The 26,822-nt window shown below is 56.3% G+C and overlaps 1 protein-coding gene across 5 annotated transcripts in view; it reads left to right on the top strand.

Moving 5' to 3' along the window:
- The window catches only part of KIF21B (kinesin family member 21B), a 50,707-nt gene extending 24,933 nt beyond the window's left edge, over positions 1 to 25,774 (top strand). The window contains exons 13-36 of one of the 5 annotated variants that reach the window (XR_013341256.1): positions 273 to 390; positions 654 to 845; positions 1,430 to 1,629; positions 1,781 to 1,888; positions 2,558 to 2,626; positions 3,005 to 3,234; positions 3,636 to 3,783; positions 3,882 to 4,076; positions 4,893 to 4,994; positions 5,111 to 5,276; positions 5,549 to 5,609; positions 5,916 to 5,973; positions 6,386 to 6,591; positions 7,053 to 7,127; positions 7,253 to 7,366; positions 8,003 to 8,041; positions 10,088 to 10,224; positions 10,477 to 10,657; positions 13,853 to 14,017; positions 15,553 to 15,670; positions 16,368 to 16,538; positions 16,967 to 17,166; positions 17,566 to 17,824; positions 18,375 to 25,774. Coding sequence is in view for 4 of the 5 variants with exons in the window: in XM_021527655.3 (XP_021383330.1) it covers positions 273 to 390; positions 654 to 845; positions 1,430 to 1,629; positions 1,781 to 1,888; positions 2,558 to 2,626; positions 3,005 to 3,234; positions 3,636 to 3,783; positions 3,882 to 4,076; positions 4,893 to 4,994; positions 5,111 to 5,276; positions 5,549 to 5,609; positions 5,916 to 5,973; positions 6,386 to 6,591; positions 7,053 to 7,127; positions 7,253 to 7,366; positions 8,003 to 8,041; positions 10,088 to 10,224; positions 10,477 to 10,657; positions 13,853 to 14,017; positions 15,553 to 15,670; positions 16,368 to 16,538; positions 16,967 to 17,166; positions 17,566 to 17,665 (3,153 nt within the window). In the remaining variant the exon portion in view is untranslated. Of the gene's footprint in view, positions 1 to 272; positions 391 to 653; positions 846 to 1,429; positions 1,630 to 1,780; positions 1,889 to 2,557; positions 2,627 to 3,004; positions 3,235 to 3,635; positions 3,784 to 3,881; positions 4,077 to 4,892; positions 4,995 to 5,110; positions 5,277 to 5,548; positions 5,610 to 5,915; positions 5,974 to 6,385; positions 6,592 to 7,052; positions 7,128 to 7,252; positions 7,367 to 8,002; positions 8,042 to 10,087; positions 10,225 to 10,476; positions 10,658 to 13,852; positions 14,018 to 15,552; positions 15,671 to 16,367; positions 16,539 to 16,966; positions 17,167 to 17,565; positions 17,970 to 18,374 lie in introns of those variants that run through there. The other 4 variants (XM_021527657.2, XM_021527655.3, XM_021527658.2 and 1 more) reach the window with 4 other exon arrangements.
- The last annotated feature ends 1,048 nt before the right edge of the window (positions 25,775 to 26,822 follow it).

Below are 26,822 nucleotides of genomic sequence, written 5' to 3'. Positions count from 1 at the left end.
CCACATTTTTGGGGGCTTGCTTTCAATCAGCGTAAGATGAAGTGGGGTCAGCTGGGAAGGGATGGATGGGTCACATTGCTGTTCCTCTCAACAGGATGTGCTGGGGGTCCAGAAATGGTGCTGCAGCCCCTGGGATCCCGTGTGGGAGGCTGAGTCCCACCTGGGGGGCTGTGGCCCATTGCTGTAGGGTGAGCTCAGGTTTGGAGGAGGGAGAAGCTGTGGGGAGAAGGACAGACCATCCTGCTGGCTGAGATTAGGCACTCATCTCTTAGGAGGAGGAAGAACAGGATGAGAGTGGCTGTGAGGAAGAGGATGGGCGCGAGGATGAAGACGAGGATTCGGGCAGTGAAGAGAGCCTGGTGGACTCAGACTCGGATGCAGAGGAGAAGGGTAAAGTGGAATCTGTGTGCAGCCATGGGCATGGAGGGGCACGGCTGGTATCTCTGGCAGGGAACTCTGCGTGCCCCAACCATGTCTGCTCTGTGGGACTTGGAAGAGCCCCAGGGCTGCTGCAGTGCTCTTTGGGTGCTACTGCTCCCCAGCAATGTGGGCTCCCATCAGCTCCTCTGCCCTCTCCATGTGCTGTGACCCAGTGGGGCCATGGAAGTGATGCTCCACATGCCTCCCAGCCTGACTTTCTCCTCTGCCTCCAGCTGTGAATTTCCAGGCTGACCTGGCAGATCTGACCTGTGAGATTGAGATCAAGCAGAAGCTGATTGATGAACTGGAGAACAGCCAGCGGCGTTTGCAGACCCTCAAGCACCAGTATGAGGAGAAGCTGATCCTACTGCAGAACAAGATTCGGGACACACAGCTGGAGCGGGACCGGGTCCTGCAAAACCTCAGTGAGAACTGCCTCACCCATGGGATCCCATTCTGACAGCCTCAGACCCCAGTTCCAGCTCAAGCCCAGCTCACTCTAAGTCAAAGCATCCACCCCTTGGTCTGGTAGAGCTTTGTTATCCCCCTGCTTCTCCTTGAATCCCTGGCACCCCCAAGACTCTCCTTGTCTTGCCATGGGAGCATCAGTCAGCTGCACAGCTCTGGACTCTGCTGGTGCTGGAGAAGGGGGGTGAGGCAAAGTCTATTCCAGCCTTGAGCACCACTTCATGAGCTGGGGGGACTCCTGGGGAAACTGAGGGGCGAAACACCCAGTGGTGGGGCTGATCTCCAGGCTTAAAGAGGGCAGGGTCACCCATCTATGTGGCTGTGTGTCCCAGTCTGCAGCTCTGCTCAGGCCAGCCACTGCATCTCCACTCTGTGCTCAGCTCTTCCAGCGGGTATTCCCAGACAGGCCCCAGTTCACCATGGGGTGAGGGGGGCTCTGGTGGGACGGGGAGGGACACAGTGCTTGGTGCCTCCAGGCAGGGGTGTGGGTACAGGAGGATCTGGGGCTGCATGGCCATTGCGAGCTCTCCCCACCCACCAGGCACCATGGAGTGCTACACAGAGGAGAAAGCCAACAAGATCAAGGCAGACTACGAGAAGCGGCTGAAGGAGATGAACCGGGACCTGCAGAAGCTGCAGGCAGCCCAGAAGGAGCACGCCCGCCTGCTCAAGAACCAGTCTCGCTACGAGCGGGAGCTGCGCAAGCTGCAGGCAGAAGTGGCCGAGATGAAGAAGGCAAAGGTACCCGGACGTGCCAGGGCAGGGAGGAATCACCTGGACAAGCCCTGCTCCCCTCTTGGAGCAGTGCCTTGCACTCTGGTGGCCAGCGCAGAGCTGCTGTGTGCTGGTGGGTGGGTGCCTGGGGCAGAGGCACAGCGGCCCCTCCTCGCAGGTGGCACTGATGAAGCAGATGCGGGAGGAGCAGCAGCGGCGGCGGCTGGCGGAGACCAAGAGGAACCGGGAGATCGCGCAGCTCAAGAAGGAGCAGCGCCGGCAGGAGGTGAGAGCCTGGCTTGTGCCACACGGCCCCGTGCAGGGGGCTGGTCTGCCCGGGGAGGTGGGCTTTGTCCTGCTCTGGCACGTCGCTGTCGAGGCAGGACGGGAATGAGAAGACTGACTCAGAAGGCTGCTGAGAGTAAAACTCAGTTTATTCAAAATACACCACTCTTTATACAGAGCTTTGTGAAGACCAAATCCATCGGTCCCGAAGTGAAAACAACCCACAGCATTGTTGCAAAGTGCTTGACACACAGTGATAGAGCTTAACTATAAACAGTGTGAACAACAAGAGAGATAAAGAATTACTTACATTCTTCTCCAGCTCTTTCCCAGGCTGCTGCCTGGCTAGAAACTCTCAGTTTCTCTCTTTGACTGAATCTGAGACCCACACTGGCACTCCAGGTGATCACATATACCTGGAAGCTTGGTGGAGCCTTGCCGGAGGTCCTAGCAGAGCACAGCTGGATGAACGCTCCTGAAGGCTTCCCGCTGCTCCTGCTGGAGTTGTGGGATGCTGTAGGAATGGGGAATGTGCAGCCAGAGCCAGCTCAAGGCTGGGAGTCTGTTCGTTGTTAGAACTGAGAGTGAGACTATGCCAAAGGGAGCACTGGGACTGCGAGCATGTCCGGGCTGGACCTCAAGGGTGTCTTTTTCTTTCTCACTTGTGCAGTTCCAAATCAGGGCTCTGGAATCTCAGAAGCGACAGCAGGAAATAGTGCTGCGGAGGAAAACCCAGGAGGTGAGGAAAGGGGGTTCCTCCACATAGCCCCCAGCTTCCATGGAGGTCTGGGCCCCCAGTGTTTGGCTTGGAGAAATCCCATCTTTTAGACAGGGCTGGCTTTGGGAATGGGGTCCCCAAAAAGCAGGGAGAGGTTTTATGGCTCAGGAACTGGGTGGGAAGTGGATGTAGGCAGCAGTAGAGTTCCCCATCCCGAGCAGCAGAGCCTGGTGACAGGGGTGGGCTATGAGGGAGGAGAGGGAACTCCATGAGTCCTGGGCTTTGGGTCTGTGCAGCTGCTGCTGTCAGACCTGTGGGGACCTGGGGGTGATGCCAGTGGGTTTAGGCTGGGTGGGGCTGCCCAGCTGACACCTTCTCTTCTGTCCTTCCTCCGGGCAGGTGTCAGCACTGCGCCGTCTAGCCAAGCCCATGTCAGACCGGGTGGCAGGCAGGATGAGCCAGAAGCCGCCCATGATGGACTCGGGCGCCGAGGTCTCGGCCAGCACCACCTCCTCCGAGCCCGAGTCTGGCGCTCGCTCCGTCTCCAGCATTGTGCGCCAGTGGAACAGGAAAATCAACAACTTCCTGGGAGACCCCTCGTCCTCCATTAATGGGGCTCGGCCTGCCAGGTCAGGGCAGGGGCTGGGTGGTGGGGGGTGAGACATCCCTGGGAGCCCCGTGCCTGGCTTTTGGCTGGTGCTGGAGGTTGAAGGGTAGCTTAGTGGCTGCTTAGTGCCCACTTGAGCCATATTAAACCAGTGACCCAGTGATAAGCTGTGCTGGCAGAGTGTGACTGTCACTTGGGCTTGAGCTCAAAGCTGGTCTTCCATGAGGATTAAATGTTGTGGCACAAACCCTGCTGGACTCCTCTCTTGTCCCGCTTTGCCAGGAGGAAAAGTTGGGCAATGCGGAAACAACACAGATGAATCCTCTGTTTCTGGCCAGCCAGATCCCAGATCCTGGGGCAAGCCTGGCCCTCCAGCACGGTGTGGCCATCTGCCCATATGCGTCCTCTTCCCTCTGGCTGTAGGAAGAAGTTCCCCAAGAAGGGGACGAGCCAGACCTTCAGCAAAGCTGCCCGCCTCAAGTGGCAGTCCCTGGAGCGGCGCATCTTCGACATTGTCATGCAGAGAATGACCATCGTCAACCTAGAGGCAGACATGGAGAGGCTCATCAAGGTGGCTGTAGCACTGGGGACAGAGAGGGCTGGGTGGTGGGTGCAGGACAGGGAGGTGGCCATGTGGACAGTGCTAATCCCCCTTCCCTTTTCCCCCAGAAACGTGAGGAGCTATCACTGCTGCAGGAGGCATTGCTGGGCAAGCGGGCAAAGCTGCAGGCAGAGAGCCCCAAGGAGCAGAAGGGTCTACAAGAGCTGAACGAGGAAATTGAGGTGCTGGGGGCCAACATTGACTATATCAACGACAGCATTTCAGACTGCCAGGCCACCATCATGCAGATTGAGGAGACCAAGGTGGGCAGTAGGACTGGATCTGGCTAGCAGGGAGAAAATGAGAGCATCCCTCTGTGGAAAGAACATCCTTGGGCACAGCCAGCTGGGGCTGGGCTCTGCTCAGAGGACCCAGAGTCCTTTGAACTGTCACTCTTGCTGGGGCTTCACCCACACAGCCTCTTCTCATTAGGTGATTAATAACAGAGAGGAGTTGCATGTCCATGGACATACTGGTGTCCTGCTGCCCTGGAATTGTAGGGAGCCTGCGACTCCCATTTGCCCATGGGGACACATGGGGCTGGTGGTCACTTGTACCCATGTTTGTTGCTTCATGCACTGGAAACATCCTAGGAGGACTAGGATGGAAACATCCTAAGTTTCCCAGCAGAAACCATCTAGGTTTTGTGTCCAGTTGTGATATTGGGCATGCCACTGGGCAGCTCCAGACTTGCCTGAATGCCTGCAGCCTGGAATGGAGGCTGTGTGCTGTCCCTGGCTTGTCCCCAGCTGTCACCTTGATTAGCAGGGAAGAAGGGCTGCTGTTAATTCACCCTAGGCTTTGTGTTGTGCATTTGGGTGAGCCTGGTGTCTGTTCAGTATCTAGTTTTGTGTTGGAACCAGAATCTCTGTAGCAGTGCATAAGTCCTTCAGCACTGGACAGTCCCATGGCCAGATCTTCCCCAGAGCCACTGGGCAGACTGGGGAGGTGAGGGTTGCACTGGCACTGCTTGCAGGGTGATGGAAGTTCTGTGCTTGCCATGGAGGTCCTTCCAGCCATCCCACGTCCAGCAGCAAAGCTACCCTGCTGCATCCAGCCCTTGTCTATCCGTGTTTCAGGAGGAGCTGGACTCCACGGACACCTCGGTGGTGATCAGCTCCTGCTCCCTGGCCGAAGCCCGGCTGCTGCTGGACAACTTCCTGAAAGCCTCCATCGACAAGGTGTGGGGCAGGGCTGGGGTGTGGGTGTGTGGCAGGGTTTCTTGCTGGGTGCCAGGGTGGGGAGCTGGTGGCAGGGACCTGTGGCACCTGCCTGAGTGCCAGCATTTCTCCCGCAGGGGCTGCAGGTGGCCCAGAAGGAGGCGCAGATCCGGCTGCTGGAGGGGCGCCTGCGGCAGACGGACGTGGCCAGCTCCTCGCAGAACCACGCCCTGCTGGACGCCCTGAGGGAGAAGGCAGAGTCGCACCCCGAGCTGCAGGCACTGATCCACAACGTCCAGCAAGGTGGGGCCGCAGGCAGGTGCATCCTCCATCCTCAGGCCAGGTGTGCTGCCGGGGGGGGTGCCCGCCCGTCCTGGCCCTGCAGAAAGCACCTGGAGGTGCTGTGGCTGGGACCCTGCCCCAAGGGCCGTGGTGGGTGGGAGCATGTGCCCTGGCCATGGGTAGCAGGGACAAGGGCTGGGTCACCCCCACACCTTCCTGGGCTCTGCTGTGGGGTTGGGTGGGGCTGGTGGCACTGGGGTCCCCTCTGCTGATGCTCTGTCTCCCTCTCGCAGAGAACGGCTACACCAGCACGGACGAGGAGGTTTCAGAGTTCAGCCTGGCCTCGGATGGGAGGTGAGCAGCCAGCCTGGCACTGCCTGAGGTGGTGGTGGCTGGGGCACAATGCCTGATGCCATTCATGGACTCATAGAGGGGCATGGATGAACAAAGCCCCACCTGAGCTTTTCTTTGGTGCCCAACCCTTGGTGGAGGGAGCAGGATGTCTCTTGGACACGAGCAGGGAGGAAAGGCTTGGTCATTCCTTGGAGAAGGGGTGCTGGGGAGCAGGGGGTGACTCAAGGAGTCTGGTGGACCAGTGGCACCAGCTTTCTGAAGAGAGTTTGGCACTGCAGATCCATCTTTGCTCTTTTCTCCTTGCAGCATCTCCCAGTCTTTCACCATGAAGGGTTCAGCAAGCCAGGATGACTTCAAGTTCAAGGTTAGTTGGCCTTTCTGTGTGGCCTGGTCACAGAGATGGGGAGGAGGGATGGAGGGATGTTCAGTGATGCTTGAGGCCTCTACTCTGCAGTCTGAACCTTGGGGAGCCAGGCTTGGCATCAGGCAGTATGCCTGCTCTCTGGATGGGCAGAGCCAAGCTCTCCTGGCACAGAGACCTGGGAAACACCCAGCACAGCAGGCGGTACCTTCCAAATCTGAGAAGTGTCCCCGTGGAGGGAAGCAGCCATTGTTCTGTGCAGGCTGTCACGTTTGCTGGAGAGCTGGCTGTGCTGGGCATCCCAGTGGGATGTGGGGGAGCTGCTTTGTGGCCAGAGAGCACAAACTCTTCCAACCCACACTGCTGACTGCTCCCAGTGCCCCCGTGCTGTCCTGAGCCCTCTGCCCTGCTCTAGGGAGAGCCCAAGCTCTCGGGGCAGATGAAGGCAGTGTCAGCTGAGTGTCTGGGACCCACGCTGGACGTCTCCACTAAGAACATCACCAAGTCCTTGGCATCCCTCATGGAGATCAAAGAGGACGGGATCGGCTTCTCCATCCGGGACCCCTATTACAAGGAGAAGGTGTCACGCACCATCAGCCTGCCCACGCGAGGAAGCACCTTGTGAGCGTGGGCCACGAGTGGCTGGGCACTGGGAGGCTCAAGGAGGCATGGGCCTGGCTGGGGGAAGCTGTGCCTGGCCTCTGGAGGCGCAGAGGGGTGAAGGGGAGCCCAGTCCTGCATCTGTCCATGCTTGGCTACAGCATGCCGTGGTGAATTTTCTCAGCGAGGCTTGGAGAGTGTGTAGGAGTATCATGGTGTTGTTTGCAGATGGGGAGGAGGATACTTCAGGAGCAGGGAAAGAAAGGGGGCACGAGGGTCCCCAACTCCCTGCTCTGGGTTATCAGCCTTTTTGGAGGTGTCTTGGGTTGCCAAAAGCCTCTGCACTTGTGGGCTGCCTCAAGATTGTGACTCCAGCCCAATCTCTTGTCTGCTCTGCTGGGGGAGGACAGAGGTGTTCATTGTGGAGGGATCCTCCACGGTGCTGGGGCAGGCACCCACTGTGCTTTGTTCACCTGCTGCAGTCCCAGGCAGTCCCGGGGCTCGGACACTTCTCCTCTGACAAGGCGGAAATCCTATGACCGTGGGCAACCTGCCAGGTGAGCCTGGGAGAAATGGTGACACGGGCAGGGGGGGCTGTGTGGCCCAGGATTCTTTCTGGGCCCAGTCAAGTGCCAGGTGAGCAGTTCCCAAGTCATGTGTCCCTCTGATCCTTTTGGCTCAGGCCTGCAGACATTGGCTTCACTCCACCCTCATCCCCACCCACCCGTCCGCGCAACGACCGCAACGTCTTCTCCCGTCTCACGAGCACCCAGAGCCAGGGATCTGCCTTGGACAAGTAAGTCCTGCTGGGCTGAGAGTGCCTGGGCGAGGGGAACCCAGAGCAGGACAGCACGTGGCATGTACTGAGTCCTCTGGGGTACATAGCAACACCAGGGCTTGGACTGGCTCCAGCCACTGTCCTGTCACCACTGCACCTCCCTGCTTCTCCCTGGGATGGAGCAGCTGCCATGCCAGGGCTGTGCTGCTGCCCACTGTGCCCCCTCTGAGCTCACAGTCCTGGCCTCTGCCCGGAGACAGGGTGGTGCCAGACTTGGAGCCCTGGAAAGACGAGGGAGCAGGATGGGAAAGACGAGATGGGGTGAGGGGATGAGGGCTCAAAGGAAGCTGATGGACTGGCATCCAGCCACAACTGCTGCTCCAGCCTCTCCTGGCAGCAGGTCAGGGGCTGCTCTGGGCTTGCTAGCAGTGCTGGTGTTCCTGATGGAGACCTGCTGTCTGATCCTCACAAGCCTTCCTGCTCTTCTGCTCTCCCCTGGTTCTCCATGTGTGCTTCTCCTTCTCCCTCCCTCCACTCCTTCTCTCTGTCCTACACTGGCTTGGATGCAATAACAATCTTCCACCTCTGACTCCACTGCTTCCTTCTCTAGTCTGGGTTTTCTCTCCCATAATCCTGCTAATTTTCTGCCCCTAGGTCTGATGACAGCGATTCCTCTGTCTCGGAGGTGCTGAGGTATAGACAACTTTCTATTTATTATCCCTTCCTCTGCTCCTCCTTCTCTCTGTCAGGTGCCTGCTCTCCCTGTCCCTGCATGCTCTGCCTGCAGCTTGCTGCTCTCCCCCCATCCCAGCCTGTGTGTCTGTCCCCCCTGGCATGCCACCTCTGGTGCCCGATGCTGTCCCTCAGCTGCAAGATCAACTGCTCCTGCTTGGATTAGCCCTTGGGACGTGGTGCTGGGCTCACTGATGGGTGCTGGCTGCTCTGGGTTGGCAGCATGTTCTCCTCCATCTCTGATGGTTTCCTGCCAGCATGAGGCCACCACGTCCCAGCCCTTCCCCAGCTCTCCAGCAGGATGGTGAGATGGTGGGGAAGGGTGCTTGAAGCACGTGCTTTGTGCAAGCGTCTTCCAGGCAGTTATCTCAGGCTCACCTTGTGCCTGGTTGTGCTTCCCTGGTGCTGAGTTGGAAAAGGTCAGTCTCTTCCCTAGAGAAATCAAGTCAGATTGTGGTGCAGAGCTCAGCCTTGGAGTTAAGGTTCTCCTGGGCTTCTCTCCCTGCATCCACCTCACTGCAGAGCTTCCCCAGAACAAGGGCCACATCTCCCCCATTCTTTAGGAACATTGCAGCCTTCCAGTGCCTAAAGGGGCTTGTAACAAAGAGAGAGAGCAACTTTTTACATGGGCAAATAGTGACAGGTCAAGGGGGAACAGTTTAAAACTGAAAGAGGAGAGATTTGCACTAGGTGTTAGGAAGAAATTCTTCCCTGTGAGGGTGGTGAGGCCCTGGCACAGGATGCCCAGAGCAGCTGTGGCTGCCCCATCCCTGGGAGTGTCCAAGGCCAGGCTGGATGGGGCTTGGAGCCACCTGGGATAGTGGAAGGTGTCCCTGTTCATGGCACAGGCATGGAATGAGATGGTGTCTAAAGGCCCTTCCAACCCAAACCATTCCCTGATCCCATGGTCAGCCGTCCAGCACCCAGGTGTCCCCTCCCTCTGCCTGTGCCCTGAGCTCCTGCAGGCCCCCTGGCACTGGGGAGGTGACTCCAGACCAGTCTGAGCAGGGTCACCCTGGGCACTTTGTAGTCAGGGAGCCACTCAAAGTCCATGGAGGATGCAGTGCAGGGATTTCTCCTTGGTTTCAGTGTTGCTTTGAGGCTGGTGGAAGCACTGGGGGTGAGGGGAAGGCTGTTGGCTTGGCCTTGATAAGTGCAGAGCTGAGGAACATCACATGCATGTGATTTCCAAACCCAAATTAATGAGCCTGTGCTTGTCCTCACGACTAATGCAAACCTTGCCCTTCTCTAGCCCCATGCATCAGTTTCCCTGCCTGTAAGAAGAGACTGGCACAACTCGGGGTCTTGTGGCTGTGCTTGATGACCAGGCACATCGGGGTCACACATGGGAGGGTCAGGCTGGTGGTCCTCAGCACCCTGAGCATGTCTGAAGTGGAGGGGACTGGCAGGTGATGTGTCCCCCAGGACAGCAGTGTTCCCTGGCAGCAGGTGTGGCAGGGGTAGGTGTTCTCCTGCCCAGAGCCAGCAGTGGGTGCAGGAGCAGCCACTGCAGCAGGATGTGGGGTGCAGGTGCTGGTGCTGCCCTTTGTCACCCTTGTGAGCTGTGTAAAGGAGCGAGGCCCTGTCTTCAAATGTCACCAGCCAAAGGGTGACAGCCCCCAAGGGATGGGGGTGCTGATACTGGTACTCTGAAACATTATCCCAGCAGAGCTTCGGCTTCAGGCTGGAGAGGGCACAGTTTGCCCCAAAATGGACCTCAGGGCCAAGGAGCTGAGTCTCCTGAACTGTCCTGGGTCTGTGCTGGTGAGGCAGGAGAGGTCTGGGGGGAGAGCAGAGGTCACTGGGCAGCGTCCCCCTTTCCCTGTCGGATGGCAGGGGCTGCCCATGGGGAGATTCTGGGCTTTCCACAGAGACCTCAGACGTGCCACCTCCAGGTGGAGCAGCCTGTCTCAGTGCTGGGCAGTGGGAGATGCTCCTCCGTGCCCTGGGGCTGTGGGCACCGTGCCTCTCCACCTGCACTGTAGCTGTTCTCTCTCTCCTGTGAAGGGGCATCATTAACCCAGTGGGTGGCACCAAGAACGCCCGGACAGCCCCGCTGCAGTGTGTCTCGGTGGCAGAGGGACACACCAAGCCTGTGCTCTGCCTGGATGCCACCGACGAGCTGCTCTTCACCGGCTCCAAAGGTGCGTGGTGGGCAGAGGGGGCAGGCGCTGTGGCAGCAGGCTGGCAGTGGGAGCATGGAAGTGTTGGGCATTACAGGGATGGTCTCTGTCCTCAGTGCTGAGCCCTGCCCTGCCCCTGTGCTGGGGCTGGCTGGCTCCTTTCCTCTGGCCCTGTGGGTGGGAGGAGATGCTCAGAAGGTGCATTGTCCTCAGGCCACCATGCCCTTGGAGGAGACACCCCCAACACTCCTGGGCATGTTCTTCCTCCCACAGACCGGAGCTGCAAAATGTGGAACCTGGTGACAGGCCAGGAGATCGCCTCTCTCAAGGGTCACCCAAACAATGTGGTTTCCATCAAGTACTGCAGCCACACGGGGCTGGTGTTCACCGTGTCCACGTCGTACATCAAGGTGTGGGACATCCGCGACTCCGCCCGCTGCGTCCGCACCCTCACGTACGTGCAGCTCCGGGGCACCTGGGCACCCTGGGCTTCTCTGGCTTTGCAGATGCCACTTCCAGAACCTGCAGGGGCTGGGGACACAGCCAGATACCAGCTCCTTAGTGCCAGTTTGCAGTGCTGCTTCCTAAGGGAACAGGGAGGTGGGGAGAGGCTGGGGTGAGGGAGCTCATGGGGCCTCCTGCAGCAAAGGGTCAGGGTCATAAAATCACAGAACGTGCTGAGTTGGAGGGGACCCATCAGGGTCATCAGGTCTGCCTCCTGGCCTTGTGCAGGACACACCAGCAATCCCACCCAGTGTCTGGGAGCATTGTCCAAACACTTTTTGAACTCAGACAGGCTCGGAGCTGTGCCCATTTCCTGGGGAGCCTGCTCAGTGCCCCAGCACACTCTGGGGAAAGAGGCTTTTCCTAACATCCAACCTAAATATCTCCCAGCTCAGCTCCAGCCACATGCTTGAGTCCTGTCACTTGTCATGAGAGGGAATAGATCAGTACCTGCCCCTCTGCTGCCCCTGAGGACATTGAAGACCCCAGTGAGGTCTCCCCTCAGTCTCCTCTAGGCTGAACAAACCAAGTGACCTCAGCTGCCCCTCATGAGGCTTCCCCTGCAGACCCTTCACCATCTCATGGCCCTCCTTGGGATGCTCTCCAGTGGCTTAATGTCTTTTTTATATTGTGGTGCTCAAAACTGCCCTGAGGGCTTGAGGTGAGGCTGCCCCAGTGCAGAGCAGGCAGGACAGTCCCCTCTGACCAGCTGGCAACACTGTGCCTGGTGTGCCCCGGGACATGGATGTCCCTCCTGGCTGCCAGGGCACTGCTGATTCATATTCAACTTCCCACTGACCAGGATGCCCAGTCCCTCCCCAGAGCTGCTCTCCAGCCTCTGTTCCCTGCTGTACACAGCCAGGGTTGCTGTGCCCCAGCTGCAGAATCCAGCACTTGTTAAGGGTCAGGAGCTGTGAAGGGATTTTGCAGCTGTTCTGGAGCTGGCAGCTCCCGTGGAGGGGCACAGCCCCAGACAGCATCATGGCTGGGTAAATCACAGGCTCTTCAACGTGGGTCTCTGTGAGGAGTTGGAGGAGCAGAGAGGAGCGTGGAACAGACAATAGCCGTGGCTGCCAGCCTGGAGTAGGGCACAAAGGTTAGGACAGCATGGTAGGTCAGAGTTGCCCACTTGCTCTGGCACAGGTCTCCTTTCTCCATCCAGCCTCTCCTCATCTGCCTTGGCTTCTCTCTTGGCACAGAGGCCAAGACCTGATGCCAGCACTCATCTGCTCTTCCTGTGGGAAGCAGAGAGGCACAGAGGAGAGCAGAGGAAGCTCAGCTGGAAACCAGGGCAGGATGCTCTGAGGCATGCATAGGCCCTGCATCCTTGGCTGCCTTTGCAGGCCAGGCACTGGCCTGTGGACAAGGCTCTTGCTGGTCCCATTGTGGCCAGAGGGACAGGGATACTTCCAGGGCCTTTCCTCAGTGTGGGACCCAGCCCTGTGGTTCCTCAGTGGCTCTGGGCTCATCCTCCCTGATGCCTCAGGTTTTGGCTTTTATGTTTTTCACATTCTGTGCTGCTTTAGTGTGTGGGTCTGGGCTTCATATGAGGGGATGGTGAGCTCTGTGCACAGAGCAGGGAGACAAAACAGCTGGGGACCAAGGACAACCAATCCAAATTTCAGGCCCAAGAGCACAAACACCGTGGACTGAAGAGAGAAAAACAAGCAGGATGGGGCTTCATGGGCTAAAGCTGGAATTGGACAATGAACTCCAATATGCAAATGGACCAAAACATATAAAAATGAGAGACCTCGTGACCAGTTGTGCATTTTGTGACCATTTTGGCTCATCTTGTGTGCAGCCCTGGCTGGTGTTGGAATACAGGCCCCTCAGGGCACAGGTCCAGAGGCAAATCTAAGCACAAGGATTGAACTGAAACCTCTGGAGAAACTGAGCTAGATGAAGCTACAAAGTGAAATATAAATATAGATTTAGGTTATAGATTTTAGCTTTTAGTAGAAATGTATACTAAGTGCCTTGAGTATCTAAAAAGCTGCAATAGAGAATAAAAGCTTTTTTGTCTTTAGGCATAATTCTACTATAGTAGTGGTATTTCTATAAGGTTACTTTGCCCCAGCCAAAATGTGAACTGCTGGGCTCTTGTGCTGCCCAAGGTGGATCCATTGATGCCTCCTAAAAAATCCCTACTTTATTCTTTAGCCCAGTCCAGTCTCTGCTGTCTCGGGGTCTGGGTGTCGAGGTGACCCTGAGAGTGTAAAAGTCCTTGATTCCCAGCCCATGCAGCCAAAGAAGGAGTCGGAATGTGTAGGGTCAGCTTTTCAAGTTGTTTTTTTAGAACATTCTTCCTCTGACCTGCTGAGCTCTGTCCATGGCATTCTGTCTGCCCTCAGGACAGTGTTTACATTTTATATCAAAAACTACATGTACTATATGTACAATAATGTGCCAATGTCTATCATTTATGTTGGACAGTGAGTCTTTGCCTTAAACCAATAGAAAAGTGTCACCATCACAGCAAGACATGGATGACAAGAAGAAGGAAAAGTAGGTCAGGACTCGCCCAAATCCCTCCATCTTGTACCCCCGAATCACGTTCTAAAAGCCCCAGAATTCTAATTTTTCACCCTGTGTTAGTTCAGATATCACAATACTCAAACCCTTGTGGTTTGTAATTCCTCATACAAAGTTGGCAGTTTTTTCCACGGGCTCAAATCGAAGCCAGAGATGTTTTTGACGTGGTGCCAAGGTCTCTGAGCCCCCTGCCAGGGTCTGGAGACAGCCAGGGCAGCCAGAGGGATGTGCTGGGTTCTGACAGCTCTGGGCTCTGTTCAGCCTTGACAAGGCGTCACCCATTTGAACTCTCCCTCTGTCCCTGTGGAGGCAGGACGGGAATGAAGAGACTCAGATCAGAAGGCTGTGAGAGTAAAACTCTGGTTTATTCAAAATACACCACTCTTTATACAGAGATACAAGGATCAAATCCATCGGTCCTGAAGTGAAAACAACTCACATCATTGGTGTACAGTGCTTGACGGACAGTGATAGAACTTAACTATAAACAATGTGAACAACAAGAGAGATAGAGAATAATTTACATTATTTTCCAACTCTTTCCAGGCTCCTGCCTGGTAGAAACTCTCCGTTTCTCTCTTTGAATCTGAGTCCCACATCCCTCCTCCAGGTCTTCTGGGCAGGTGATCTCTGGGGACGCGTGTGCCGGGACCAGCAGCCGCACGGTGGCCAGCGTGCAGGGCGAGCACCAGATCAACCAGATCGCGCTCAACCCGGGCGGCACCGCGCTCTACGCGGCCGCCGGCAACGCCGTGCGCGCCTGGGAGCTCAGCAGGTGAGGCGCCCGGCCCGGAGGGGAGAATGAAAACCTTCAGAAATCGCCTGGCATACGGGTTTGCAGGACCCTTTCCTCTGGGACTGTAGCGGTTTTAAAAAAATCGCGAAGATTTTTTAAGGTTTTAACGTTTCAGTTGAAGATTTTCTTAGATCTTGAATCTAAGATTTTTAAATTTAATGTTTTAAATTTTTAAAAATTTAAGATTTTCGAAGCTCATAAATCTTAAGATTGAAAGAAAAAATGTTAAAAAAAATTCTTAATATTTAAGATTTCTAAATTTAAGATCTACAGTGGTGACCCAAGGGGTGATGAGCAGCACTGGAGCTGTGTGGGGTGGGGGGTTTGTCTGTGCACTGGACAGAGCTTAGCAAAAGGGAAAAGACAAGTGGAATGAGCAGCAGGACCCTGTCCTTCCCTTGTCCTTCCACCTGCCCAGTGCAGCACCCTGGGCTCTGCAGCCAGATGTTGGCACACACTCATGCTGTAGAATGTAGTTTATTAAAAGTATATAGTATCACAAAATAAAAAAATTAAAATAGAAAGTTTTAAAATATAATAATAGATATAGAACAAGATAAGAGTTTTAGAACATAAACTAATCCTTCTTCTTCATAAGTTTAAGTAGTATTTTATAATTAGACAAAAAAAATCCACTTTCCAGACTTCAAATAATTAATTATTAAATTAAAAGTAAAAATAATTTGAATATAATTTCATAATTGGACAATTTAATCTCAAAAAACCTTATAACAAAAAATAGTTAACCATTTTATACCTTATTAGTAGACTACTACAAAACTCACTACCTGTGAGACTATAACATAAATTTTAAAAAATGAACATTTAAATCTAAACACAGAGTATTGTCTCAAGTATCTTCAATCCCAATCTCAACCAAAAAAAAAAAAACCAAAAACCCAGAGTTTTACTGGTATTTAATGGTGCCCTGCGTGAGCACAACTGTTAAAGTCAAGACCTGAAGAAACAGAGATAATGTACAGCTGCAAGCTAGAAAAGAAAAAATCCCCAGAAAAAAAAAAAAAACTCAAAATCTCTAAAAACTGGTAAAACAGTTTGAACCAAAATGTAAATGCTAAACTCACCCTGTGCGGCCAGATGTTGGCACTCAGGCTGTTCAGCCAGATGTTGGCACTCTCACCCTGCACAGCCAGATGTTTGCACACTCACCCTGCACAGCCAGATCTTGACACTCTCAACCTGCACAGCCAGATGTTGGCACACTCTCACCCTGCACACCCAGATGTTTGCACACTCACCCTGCACAGCCAGATGTTGGCACTCTCACCCTGCACAGCCAGATGTTGGCACTCTCACCCTGCACAGCCAGCTGTTTGCACACTCACTGTGCAGCTGCTGGCACTCTCCCAGCTGCCCTCCTGCCCTGGAGCCATGGGGAAGGGCTCTCCCTGCCCGCTGTGCCCCGCAGGAGCAGCCCCGCAGGGCCGGGGGAGCTGTGCTGGGGGCACCTTTGGGTGGGCTCCAGCAGGGCTGACCTGCGCCCTCGCCCGCAGGCTGCAGCCCGTGGCAAAGCTGAGTGGCCACATCGGGCCAGTGATGTGTCTGACAGTGAGCCAGACGGCGAGCAACCACGACCTGGTGGTCACCGGCTCCAAGGATCACTACGTCAAGGTACTCTGCTCCCTGGGGAGCAGCACCCCCCGTCCTGCAGGGGAGCCCAGATGTTGGCAACCCTCACCCTTCTCTCCTCCTGAAAGCTGAGCCCACTTTCTGTTTTCACCACCGCATGCCAGGTTTTCACTTGTTTCCTCTTCCCAAATCTTGCCTTTTGCTTGCTCCACAATGCACCTTTGGAGAAGAAGTTGCATTTCTCTCATGCATCAGACTCTCTGGCTGGGATTTGCATGTGAGGGCTGACCCAAATGAGCAGTTCACCCTGTTCTGCTCGATAATCCCCCCGATAAAGATGCCTTGTGCCTGCTCAGTGACAACTCAGCACAGCAGGAGCCTGTCCCTTCCTTTCAGGTTTTAGCAGGTTGAATTAGAGCTGTCCCCAGGGAAGTGAGGAGGGGTAGTGAGATGGTGAGTGACACAGGATCCCACTCAGCTGTCAGCTTGGCTCCAGAGGAGTGTGAAGGCTCACCATGAGTAAAATGCAGCAGAGTGGGGCTGTCCCTGGTGGCAAATCTCTGCTTGTGGCAGGACCCTCAGCCCCAAAAGCCTCCAGCAGCCAATGCTCAGTCCTGTTTCCAGCATCACTCACGGTGCCCTGAGCCTGGAGCACAGAGGGTGGTGGCCAAACTCCCCCAGAGAGGGAGAGGGAGTCCCCAGTGCCATCTGTGGTCTGTTACCCGCTGCTCTTCCCCAGGTGTTTGAGATCACGGAGGGCATGGTGGGCAATATTGGCCCCACTCACAACTTCGAGCCCCCTCACTACGATGGCATCGAGTGCCTGGCCATCCAGGGGGATGTCCTCTTCAGCGGCTCCAGGGACAACGGCATAAAGAAGTGGGATCTGGAGCAGCAGGAACTTATCCAGGTCTGGAGGGGAGCACAGGGCAGAGGGGGGTTGCTGCTGGGGCTGGGGGTTTGTCCAGGCACCTAGTGCCAGTGGAGCTCACCAGGGAGGGCACTCCCAGTCCTGGGCTGTGTGGGGTGAGGGTGTGCTGTGCCCCCATAATTTGTCCAGCAGGGTGCTTGGGATCGCTGGCTCTCCTTCAGACAGGCTGAGGCATCAGTTGCAGTGTGGGGGCTTGTGCTCCACCCTGAACTCTGCTTGTTGTCTCCTGCCCAAAGGAGAAACCAAACCATGACTTTTGTGCCCGTACCCTTGGCTCCTACCTGGGCACCACCAGTTCCACGGTCCCAGTCAGTCCCGGGGTGTCAGTGAGGACCTGAGCTCCCTGAGACGGTGAGGAGCCACCCAGATGGTGCATGGTGGGTCATGGCTGTGCTCTGTGTCTACAGCAAATCCCCAATGCCCACAAGGACTGGGTCTGTGCCCTGGCCTTCATCCCCGGGCGCCCCATGGTGCTGAGCGCCTGCCGAGGCGGCGTCATCAAAGTGTGGAACGTGGACAGCTTCACCCCAGTCGGGGAGATCAAGGGGCACGACAGCCCCATCAACGCCATCTGCACCAACTCCAAGCACATCTTCACTGCCTCCAGGTGAGCCCCGCCTCTGCCCCACGGCCCCTGGGAAGGGGGAGACCCTGGGTTTGAGCTGCCACCCCTGGGCCTGGGCGGGTGCTGGGGGAGCGGGGAGGGAATCGCAGCTTTTTAGTCCCTCCTTCATCTCCTCCTGCCCACTGCAGCCTGCCACGGCCAGGCCTGCCCACTGCAGTGCCAAGAGCTGTGCCCGGCCATCCCCTGCCCCGCTCTGGTGATGCCCTGGGTTACTCCCCACCAGGGACCCCTCTCCCTCGGGGCTGGGCATTGTCTGCTGCTCTCGGGGAGCTCTTCAGCAGCAAGACTCTGATATCCTCTTTTCGACCCTGTCCCTTTTCTCCCTTCCTTTTTCTCTGTCTCTCTGCCTCTCCTTCTCCCCACCTCCCATCTGTGCCACAGCGACTGCCGGGTAAAGTTATGGAATTACGTGCCTGGGCTCACCCCTTGCCTTCCACGACGCGTCCTTGCCATAAAGGGCCGTGCTACTAGTCTGCCTTGACCCTCCTGCTCTTTGACTCTCTTGCTCATATGCTCCTCTTCTGTCTCCCCTTCCCTTTTCTCTCCATCTCTCCCTCCCTCTGTCCCTCTCACTGTTGCTTTTGCTACTCTCTCTCTTTCCCTCCCCCCCTTTTTCTCTGGTCTGAGCTGCTTCTTCACGGTATGAAACTATTCTGCGTTTTTCCACTTGATAAGTCTGTTAGAATGGACTCGCCCCCTTGTCCCAGTCATAGCCCCGCCTTGGTTTCACTTCTTTTTGGTTTTTTTTTCCTCGCCAAGTGCCCACATCTACTTTGGCAACTCAGTGGGAAGCCGTGGCCTGCCCGTGCCTTCGCATGGCTAGTGGGTTGGGAGTCAGCAGCCCCCCCAAACCAGCCCATGCCCCAGGAGCAAAGCAGCTCCCTGGATATCCCTGCTGGGACCTGGCTGGAGCTCGTGCAGGGCGGGGAGGAGTCCTGGTGTGGGGTCAGCCCTGGAGTTCTCCCATTCCTTTGTCCCCAGCTCCTGCCTGCGGGTGAGCTGCAGGCTGAGCCCCATTGGGCTCTTGCCTTCTCCCCAAGGTGCCTCAGACAACATCCTGCCAAGGGAAGAGGGCCTGGAAGTCTGGGGGGCTGCATGCCGGGGCTGGGGAGCGAGCAGCCCGTGGGGCAGTGCCTGGGGCTCCTGCCCCGACCCCTGGGTCATGCTGTCCCTCTCACCTTTGTTCCCAGCGACTTGACAGTGAAGCTCTGGAGTGGGAGGAGGTTGCCTGCGGGGTCAAACTAGGAACTGCAGAAAGACTGGAAGGCTGGGGCAGGGTGAAGGTCAGGGTACCTCCCCCTGCTGCCAGGACTCAGTCACCCACAGGAGCTCAGCCCAGGACAGGGATTTCTTTGTGCCTGACCCAACGGGGTGGACGATGCTGCGTCTGCTACTTCGAGCACTGTCAGCTCCTGTGAGGAAGCAGCTCTGGGGGGCACCAGCAGCTCCACCTGCCCTCCTGCTGAGGTTTCTCCATGGTTCTCCAGTGAACAGGAAATGTTTCACCTCTCCTCTCGCCCATCCTGCTGTGAGGACTTTGGGGGTCAGGGATCCCTGACTCCTCAGAGACACCCGGCTCCCTCCTGCCACTGTGGGCCCACGTGGCCTCTGCCATGCTGTGCTGCTCCCAGGCTGGTTCCTGCAGGAGCCTTCTCCACTCCACGAGGACATTTGGTGTCTGCTGGCCAGGACCACAACACAGAGGGTGCTTCTCTGGAGCCATTACTTGTGAGACACCTCTGCTGTGGGGACTGCAGAAGGATTTCCTGGTACTCCCAGCCTCCCCTTTCCTGTGTGGAAATGTCCCCAGTGGTTGGAGAGCTGCACTCTGAGCTCCTTGGCCGTGTCCCATCTGGTGAGGCACAGCAGGCCTGGGGAGATCTCCACTGGACAACTTCCAGACAGACCTGCTGCAGTTCCCTTTGACACTCTCCACACCCCAGGTGTAAACTCAACTGCCCCATGGCTCTGGGCTCTTCCCCACGTGCCCAGCTCTGCTCTGGACGTCGTGGCCCCCATCAGGGCTTCGTGCTGGGTTCCTGCAGCGAGTTAATCCCCTTGGGACGGAGAAACCAAGCAAGAATGGAGGTCACAGGGCAAAAGAGCCAAGGCTGGACTTGTCACCCCACTGCTGTGGCTCTGTCTGTCCTTCCCTTGGGTTGTGCCCTCAGAGCTCTGCCTGCACTGGGGCTTGCTCAGGCTGGGCCTGCTGGGCTGCAGGGCTGGAGAGGAGCCAGCAAGGCATGGAGCAGCCAGAGCAGAGGGGAGGGGGTTGCACACTCTGCCCTCGCACAAGGCTCCTGATTCCCCCTGTGCTCCAAGGACAGTCCTGCAGGGGATGATCTCGCACAATCTCATCTCCTTGAGGGTCTGGGGGCTCCACCCAGGAGTGTCTCCCCAAGGACGCACATTCTGCAGGCTCCTTCCTCTGTCTCTCCTGTTCAAGGGGGGCTGGTAAGGCCCTGCTCTCACACTGGAGCTTCCCTGCATCTCTCCAATGGACCATTGGACCATCCCCTGCTCTGTCCTGCCCTGGGCCACCCAGGGCTCTTGTGGAGTGGCCGAGGAGACCCCAGGATGGGTGGTCCTGCCTCACACACTCTCCTTTCCCCTTTGTCACAGAAGAAGCAGCACTTGAACTCAAATTCAAGGATTTCTCCGTGTGATCCCACCAGCACTGAACTGGGATCTTGGAGGCCAGGGGCTCCAGGACCTGCCCCATAAAGCACAGACCATTTCCCCTCTGCTCTCTCCAACCACGGTGACACCTGGACCTGCCCCAGGTCAGCTGCCACCAGCTCTTGTTCCAACATTCTGCTGGAGTGAGGGGATTCCTCTGCATCAAGAAGGACAGGAGTATCTCTGTTGATTTTGGGGGGGAAGGGGGGTTGTCTTTTTTTGGGAAAATTCCATCCTGCTGGCTTGCCTTGGTGGAGGGTAAATGGTACCTGTGTGTGAGTGTGAGAGTGAGTGTGAGTGTGAGTGACCCTGCCCAGGACTGGTCCCTGTGAAGGTGGCTGAGCCCTGCACAGCCAGGACTGGTGACTGTGTTGAGGGGAGTCTCCCACCCATCCTGTGTGACCTGTGGAGCTGAGGCTGCAGCCAAAAATGCACAGAGACCTCACCAGCCAAGGGCACACAGCCATGGTGGGGGTCTGGGGGTCTGCAGGAGCTGTCTCCACCCTAAGCCTGTCTTGGCTTTCTGCACTCATTCCTCAGCTGGTTTATCCTTTGCGTGGCTGGAGGGGCTGTGTGTGCGTGTGGGTGTCTCTGCTGAGTGCTTGGCTGTAGCCTGGTGTCGTGTGTGAGCCTCTGTCTGCCCTGAGATCTCCAGTGCCTGGAGCCTTCCCTGCTGCCATGGGTGAAGGGGGCACAGCTGGGGTCACACCTGCCTTGCCTTCTGCCACCAATACCTTCCTGTGTGCAGGCTGAAGGTGCCTGTTCAGCACTGCAGGGCTGAAGGTTGGTCCTGGGTGATGCTGGGGCATTGGTGTCCTGAGGCAGGGGGTTTGAAGTGAGGAGAGTCCTGATTTAGGAATAGCATTCTCCAGTTTACTGCTCCCACTAAAACCCTGCACCTCTCACATCCCCATCCCCATCCCCAGCAGGGTGGAGGGGGGAGTTGGAGGCACAAAAGATGAAGATCACAGATTGAGAGAAGAGCAATTTATTGGAAACAGCAGTAAGATAAAAGACAAACAGTAAAACAGCAACGATATTAATAACAGAAGTATCCAAAAGAGAGAATGATTCACGTGCAGAATGCTCACCCTGACCTGCCTGCAGCCGTGTTCTACTGACCAGAGTAGACCTCTCCTCTGGGGAGAAGAGAAAAATGGATCCTTCCCCTGAGTATCTCCATGGCATCAGGGTACACTGTGTGTAAAGCCTTACACTCTTGTGGATCTGCTGTGCCAGCCTTGGACCCACACAGCCCAACAGGGCCCATTGCTGCCCTCCCCTCCCCTAAGTGACATTTGCCTTTTTATTCTGAGCACGTGCCCACTGGAAACGGGGCTGGCATTGATCCTTGAAGGATTTCCTGCAGCTGTTGTTTTTTCTCTCAGCTCACACCCCCATGCTTGGGGCAGAGGTGGGTTTTCCTTCCCTCTTCCTCTTGTCCTCTCTGTGCCCATGCAGGTAAAACCACTGGTTGCCTTGTGGTGTGTCCCCTCTTGAGAGAGGCTCTGGTCTGTACTGGTGTGACATGGGACATTTCCTCAGTCCACAGTCCATGGGCTGGTCCAGTCTTAGACAGTCTTTTTACACAGTTGAGACAGGCTGGCAGGAAGAAAAAATCATGATCTTCATCATCAGAGTTGAGGAGTCACCTTTAACATTGTTTGTTCTCCTTCTGTTCAGATCCCTGAATAACCTCCCTAGAAATCTCTTTCTTGACTCCAAAGATTATGCGGCCTGCAGTAAGGAGACCTGGAAAAACATGATTTCCTTAACATTCAAAGGGAATTCACAACTTCAAAGCTGTTTTAACAGGAAAAGTGGGTGAAAGGCTGGGGAAAATCATCCACATCATTGCCAATGAGGCTGTGCTGTGTACAACCTCCTGGCACGTGCATGGTGTGCACTGGACCTCATCTGCAGGCACTGCTGCTTGTTTGAATCCCTAGGGACCCCCTCTGCCACTCCCTCGGGTGCTGGGCACCCTCTCCATGCTGCTCCACCTGCTTGGGTGCACTGCTCCATTATCCTCGAGGGAATGCCTTCCCTCAGCTTGGCAGGAGCTGCTGCAGAGGTGAGAGTTGCTGTGCTCTTCCCTTGCCCATGCCACGTCCCAGGACAGGGACAGTGTTTGGCTTCACTGCCATCAGGTTCCACGGCGTGGCTTCAGCATCCCAGCATTGCAGCACTGGGGTCAGCAGGGGCTCAACCCCCCTGGCAGCTGAACCCTCTTCAGCTGTCCCTCACCTGGGGATGGGGTGATTATCCCCAGCCCTGCCTGCTCCTGTTGTGAGGGCTCTGCTTCCTCTTCATCCCTCTCCCTACAAACTGGATAGAGATTTGGATTTCTTCTGTGTTGGGGCACTGCTGCCAGCACGGGTTGTTCCTGTGCTTCAGCTGCAGCTTGAGTGGCCACGGTGCTGCTGCTCTGCCTTCCTCCTCCTCCTCCTCCTCCTCCTCCTCCTCCTCCCGAGGGTGCTGTCTGGTGCAAAGCAGTGTCTGATAAATGCTGCAGTGAGGCTCCTCACTGGAACTGCTGCAACATTCTCCTTGCAAGTGCTCTGTCACTTTTACAGCACCCTGTACTTCTTCCAAACCACTGGAGGAGAGAATTTCTTCCCAAAGTGGCCCATTTTCTCCCACATTCCATGCCACTCATGACTATTCCCCTTCAGGACAGATCTCTGAATAACCTCCCTAGAAATCTCTTTCTTGACTCCAAAGATTATATGGACTGCAGTAAGGTGACCTGGAAAAATATGATTTCCTTAACATCCAAAGGGAATTCAGAGCTTCGAAAGCTGTTTTAACAGGCCTCAAGGGGGGAAAGTGGGTGAAAGTCTGGGGAAATCATCCTCCCCTGTTCCCCCCACAGGCTGGTCATAATTGTTATTAATGGACTCCCAAAGGAAGTGCCTGAGGTAAGGGTAGGAGAGCAACACTGCAGACATATCCCAAATGACCCTCACTGCCCTTGGTGTTATCATGGCATAAAGTGACAGGGCAATCCTGATCCCCCTCCCTGAGACAGAGGCTGTGATGGGAACAGACAGAAATATGAACAGGGTTAGGTTCCCACTTGGGCAGACCAGAAAACATTGTCACCACTGGCTCAGCACCTAATGCAGAAAATGTTTAGATCAAATTTGCTTCCTACCCACTCTGGGCAGATCTGTGGTTATCTCAACCATTCAAGCCCTACTTTGGATGAAAAAAAAAAAGCTGTTGTGGTTTAGGAATGGTATTCCCCAATTTAGTGTTCCCACTAAAACTGTGCACTGCCACAACCCCCAGCTCCTTCCTTCCCTGTGGTGGAATGGAGAGGAGAACTGGAGGCACAAAGGTGAAAAAATCACAGGCAGAGATAGGAACGATTGACTGGAAACAGCGATGAGATAAAAACAATTAACAGCAACAACATTAATAACGAAAGTGTACAAAAGAGAGCAAATCACATGCAAATGCTCACTGCAGTGCAAGCTACCCTGATTGGAAGAGATCCCTTCTCCCTGGAAGAGACTCCCTTCCCCTTGCCCAGCAATGATGTGAGGTGGTCTGAAAGGACCTCTGGGCTCTGGCCATGTCCCCTCCTGGCTACTGCAAAAATTAACTCTGTCCTGGCTGGAACCAGGCCAGGGGTGACTGTGATCCCATAGCTCTGTGTGTGTGTGTGTGTGTGTGTGTGTGTGTGTGTGTGTGTGTGTGTGTGTGTTTGTAGGTCTCAGTACCTGTGTGGGTTGATGTTTCTCATGCAAAAGAGCATTTTTTGGCTGTTGATCTGGTTTAGCTACCTCACGGTGCAAGCTGGGTGCTGTCGTCATTGGGTTTCCTGTTGGGGATGGGGTGGGGAGTTTGTGGTGTAAGATTTTTTTTTTTTCTCTTAATTATTGTTATTGTTATGGTCTTGACACTTGAATTCGTCCTGGGGACACGTGGCCTCACTGCCACCTTGCTGCATGTCTGAGCCACCCCCTGTGTTCCCAGCCCTGCCTCCTCCTGGGCAGGGCAGCAGGGCTGGAGCCCCTGCCCTGCCAGCTCCCCCTTTGCTGTGGGATCCCCCAGAGCCAGATTCTGCTCCCATTTCTCATAGGACTCCTGGGCTGGGGATCTGGGGTGTTCCATTGGTGATTGGGCTGATTGGCAGCCTGGGTGTGGCTCCCATGTGGTCCCACGAAGGGTGGAAGGGGAGCTCTGAAAGGCTCAGCCCAGATTTCTCCCTCTGCTCTCACAGATGCTCTCTGTGGCTGAGATGAAGCTCTCGACTGGAAATGTCAGTGCAAAGCACATTGCTGGGATGGGCTGGCTCCAGCCACCACTGCCCAGAGCCAGCTGCAGGGCAGCAGGGCCTTGGGGCTGTAAAAGCCTCTGCCCACGCTGGGGATGGTGTGTGAGAAGCTGATTCTGGTGTGAGGTGTTGATTTTTCACTCCCAAAAAACGTAGTTGTGTCAGATTCAGTGCCAGGCACTGAACAGAAACCAGGGGGACCCTGGAGCCCCCAGCTCAGGCTGGCACAGGGCCTGGGGAGCCCCAGGCCAGTTTGGGGTGACACTAAAGCACAAGGTCCCAACGCAGGTGGGTCGACGAGGGGTGGCCCCTGGGACCCTGGCCCCCCAGAGCTCCAATGGGACCATGGGCTGAGACAGGAGGAGGAGGAGGACTGGGATGAAGGCTCTTGGCCTGTGAGTGAGCTGTTCCATCCCTGTGCACTGTGCTGGCTGCACAACTGAAGTCCCCTCTGGTGGTCTCAGAGCCCCTCTGAGAGCCCCCCCGGGGCAGGGACACTTTGGAGCTGCCTTTGTACCACACCTGGATCTGTGACCAGGGTGTGATCATACCTGCACTCCTTCCTCAAGCTGCTGGGTCATGCCTCTTCCCCCAGGGCCTAACTCTTGCTCTGGGGGTCTCCTCACCCCCAGCACACAGCTCCAGCCTCTGTGCAGGGGGCAGGGCTGCCCCAGGGCTGAGCTTTGCACAACAGGGGTGGACCAGAGTCAGGAGCCTAAAAGCACTGGATCCCCAAACCACTGTGAGCCCTCCTGAGCAGTGTCCCCTCCTGCCACCTACAGCTCCGATGGCACAGGCTGGGCTGGCCAGCTGCGAGCAATGGGAGCTCTGGGTCCCATCCTGTCCCCCCCAGGTGTGATGTTCCTCCCCACCACCTCTCAGCACAGCTGCTCAGGGGTCTCAGTTGCTGCCTCCTGCCTTGGTGCTGCAAACCCAGTGCCTGCTTCCCACGGTGCTCTCCCAGTGCTCCTCACCCCTCCTTCCTGTGCTCCTCACCAGTCCTGCCCGTGCCCCCACTGGAGAGAGTCCAGGTACCATCCCTGATCCCTGCCAAGCACAGGGTTCCAGCTTGCTTCCCACAGGCTCCCTGGAGCTTCACTGTCTCCTGCAGGCTGCACATCCTCCTGAGCCCCCCTCACCCTTCTGGGAAGGGACGAGGACCCTCAGCCCCTCCAGGTGCTGCATGGTGCTCCAGCTGTGACTGGGACAGGCCCAGCTCCCAGAAAAGCAGAGCCCTGCACCTCCCTCCTGCCCAGGGCTCGTCCCCTCGCCCAGCACAGCTCTGCCCTGGCTCCTTCCAGCTCTGCCCTGGCCTGGGAGCCCCGGGTGCAGCCCAGCGAGGCTGGGGCAGCTGCAGCACTGTGTCCCCTGCTCCATCTCTTTCTGCACAAGGAGCACAACAGCAGATGCCTTTTCACACTCGGAGCTTTTTCCAGAGGCCAGCTGCTCTGGAGGCTGCTGTGGCCTCTGTGGGGGTTTGTCAGAGCATGAGGTGTGTGTGTGTTTTCTACCTTGGTGTGTTCCTGTAAATAGTGTAAGTTATTGTGCTCTCCTGCTGTACGTTTTTTCAATGGCTGTTTGTTTCTTGCCTTTTTGTCTTTGCAAATAAAATGTTCTGGACATGAAGGGACGGAGCACAGAGGTGGCTTTGAGGAGGGAAAGGGCACAGCCAGGAGCCTCCCATCCCCTCCTGTTCCCATGAGCCTGGCCCAGGGACTGGGGGATAGATGGGGAGGGGGGACCGTGGCTGCATCCCTTCTGGATGGAGTGGCAAGTGTCCCTCCCCATGACAGGGGATTAGATGTGGTGGCCCTTAAAGGTCCCTTCCACCCCAAAACATTCTGTGATTCTATAATCCTGTTGGCTGGGAGAAGTTTGGACAAGAGGAAATAGTCTCAAGTTGCTCCAGGGGAGGTTCAGGTTGGATATTGGGGGAAATTCCTGCACCAAAAGGGTGGTCAGGCCTTGGCACAGGCTTGGCACCATTGCCCAGGGCAGTGGTGGAGTCTCCATCCCTGGAAGTGTTCAAAAGACGTGTGGATGTGGCACTGGGGGACACGGGTTAGTGGTGAATGTGGCAGTGCTGGGGGAGTGGTTGGAGTTGGTGATCTCAGAGGGCTTTTCCAAAGGAAACATCCTTTCCATGGTTCTCAGGTGACCTGAGCCCCCTGGGCAGCAGGACCCCAGGCAGACGGGGCAGAACTGATCTCGGTGGGGGCAGATCCAGGGGCTGAGGTGGTGGAAGGGGCTGAGGGGCTGCCCCTGTCCTGGCCAGGAGGAGGAGGGTGCCCAGCAGGCAGTGCCAGCATCCCTGAGCCTGCAGAGGGAAGGGAAGGGAAGGGAAGGGAAGGGAAGGGAAGGGAAGGGAAGGGAAGGGAAGGGAAGGGAAGGGAAGGGAAGGGAAGGGAAGGGAAGGGAAGGGAAGGGAAGGGAAGGGAAGGGAAGGGAAGGGAAGGGAAGGGAAGGGAAGGGAAGGGAAGGGAAGGGAAGGGAAGGGAAGGGAAGGGAAGGGAAGGGAAGGGAAGGGAAGGGAGCCGGCAGGGGGCAGCGCTGGCTGCGCCACCGCGGCGCCCGGAGAGCGGGAGGGGACACGGGGCGGGGGACGGGGGCGGGATTCCGGCCGGGGGTGCGGGGGTCCTGCGGGGGTGGGGGAGATGCTGGGGGTGTGGGGGTC

The sequence above is a fragment of the Lonchura striata genome, chromosome 30 (assembly GCF_046129695.1).
Source record: "Lonchura striata isolate bLonStr1 chromosome 30, bLonStr1.mat, whole genome shotgun sequence".
NCBI classification, from domain to species: domain Eukaryota; kingdom Metazoa; phylum Chordata; class Aves; order Passeriformes; family Estrildidae; genus Lonchura; species Lonchura striata.
The sequence above is the reverse complement of the archived record's forward strand: the minus strand, read 5'-3'. Positions and strand labels throughout refer to the sequence as shown.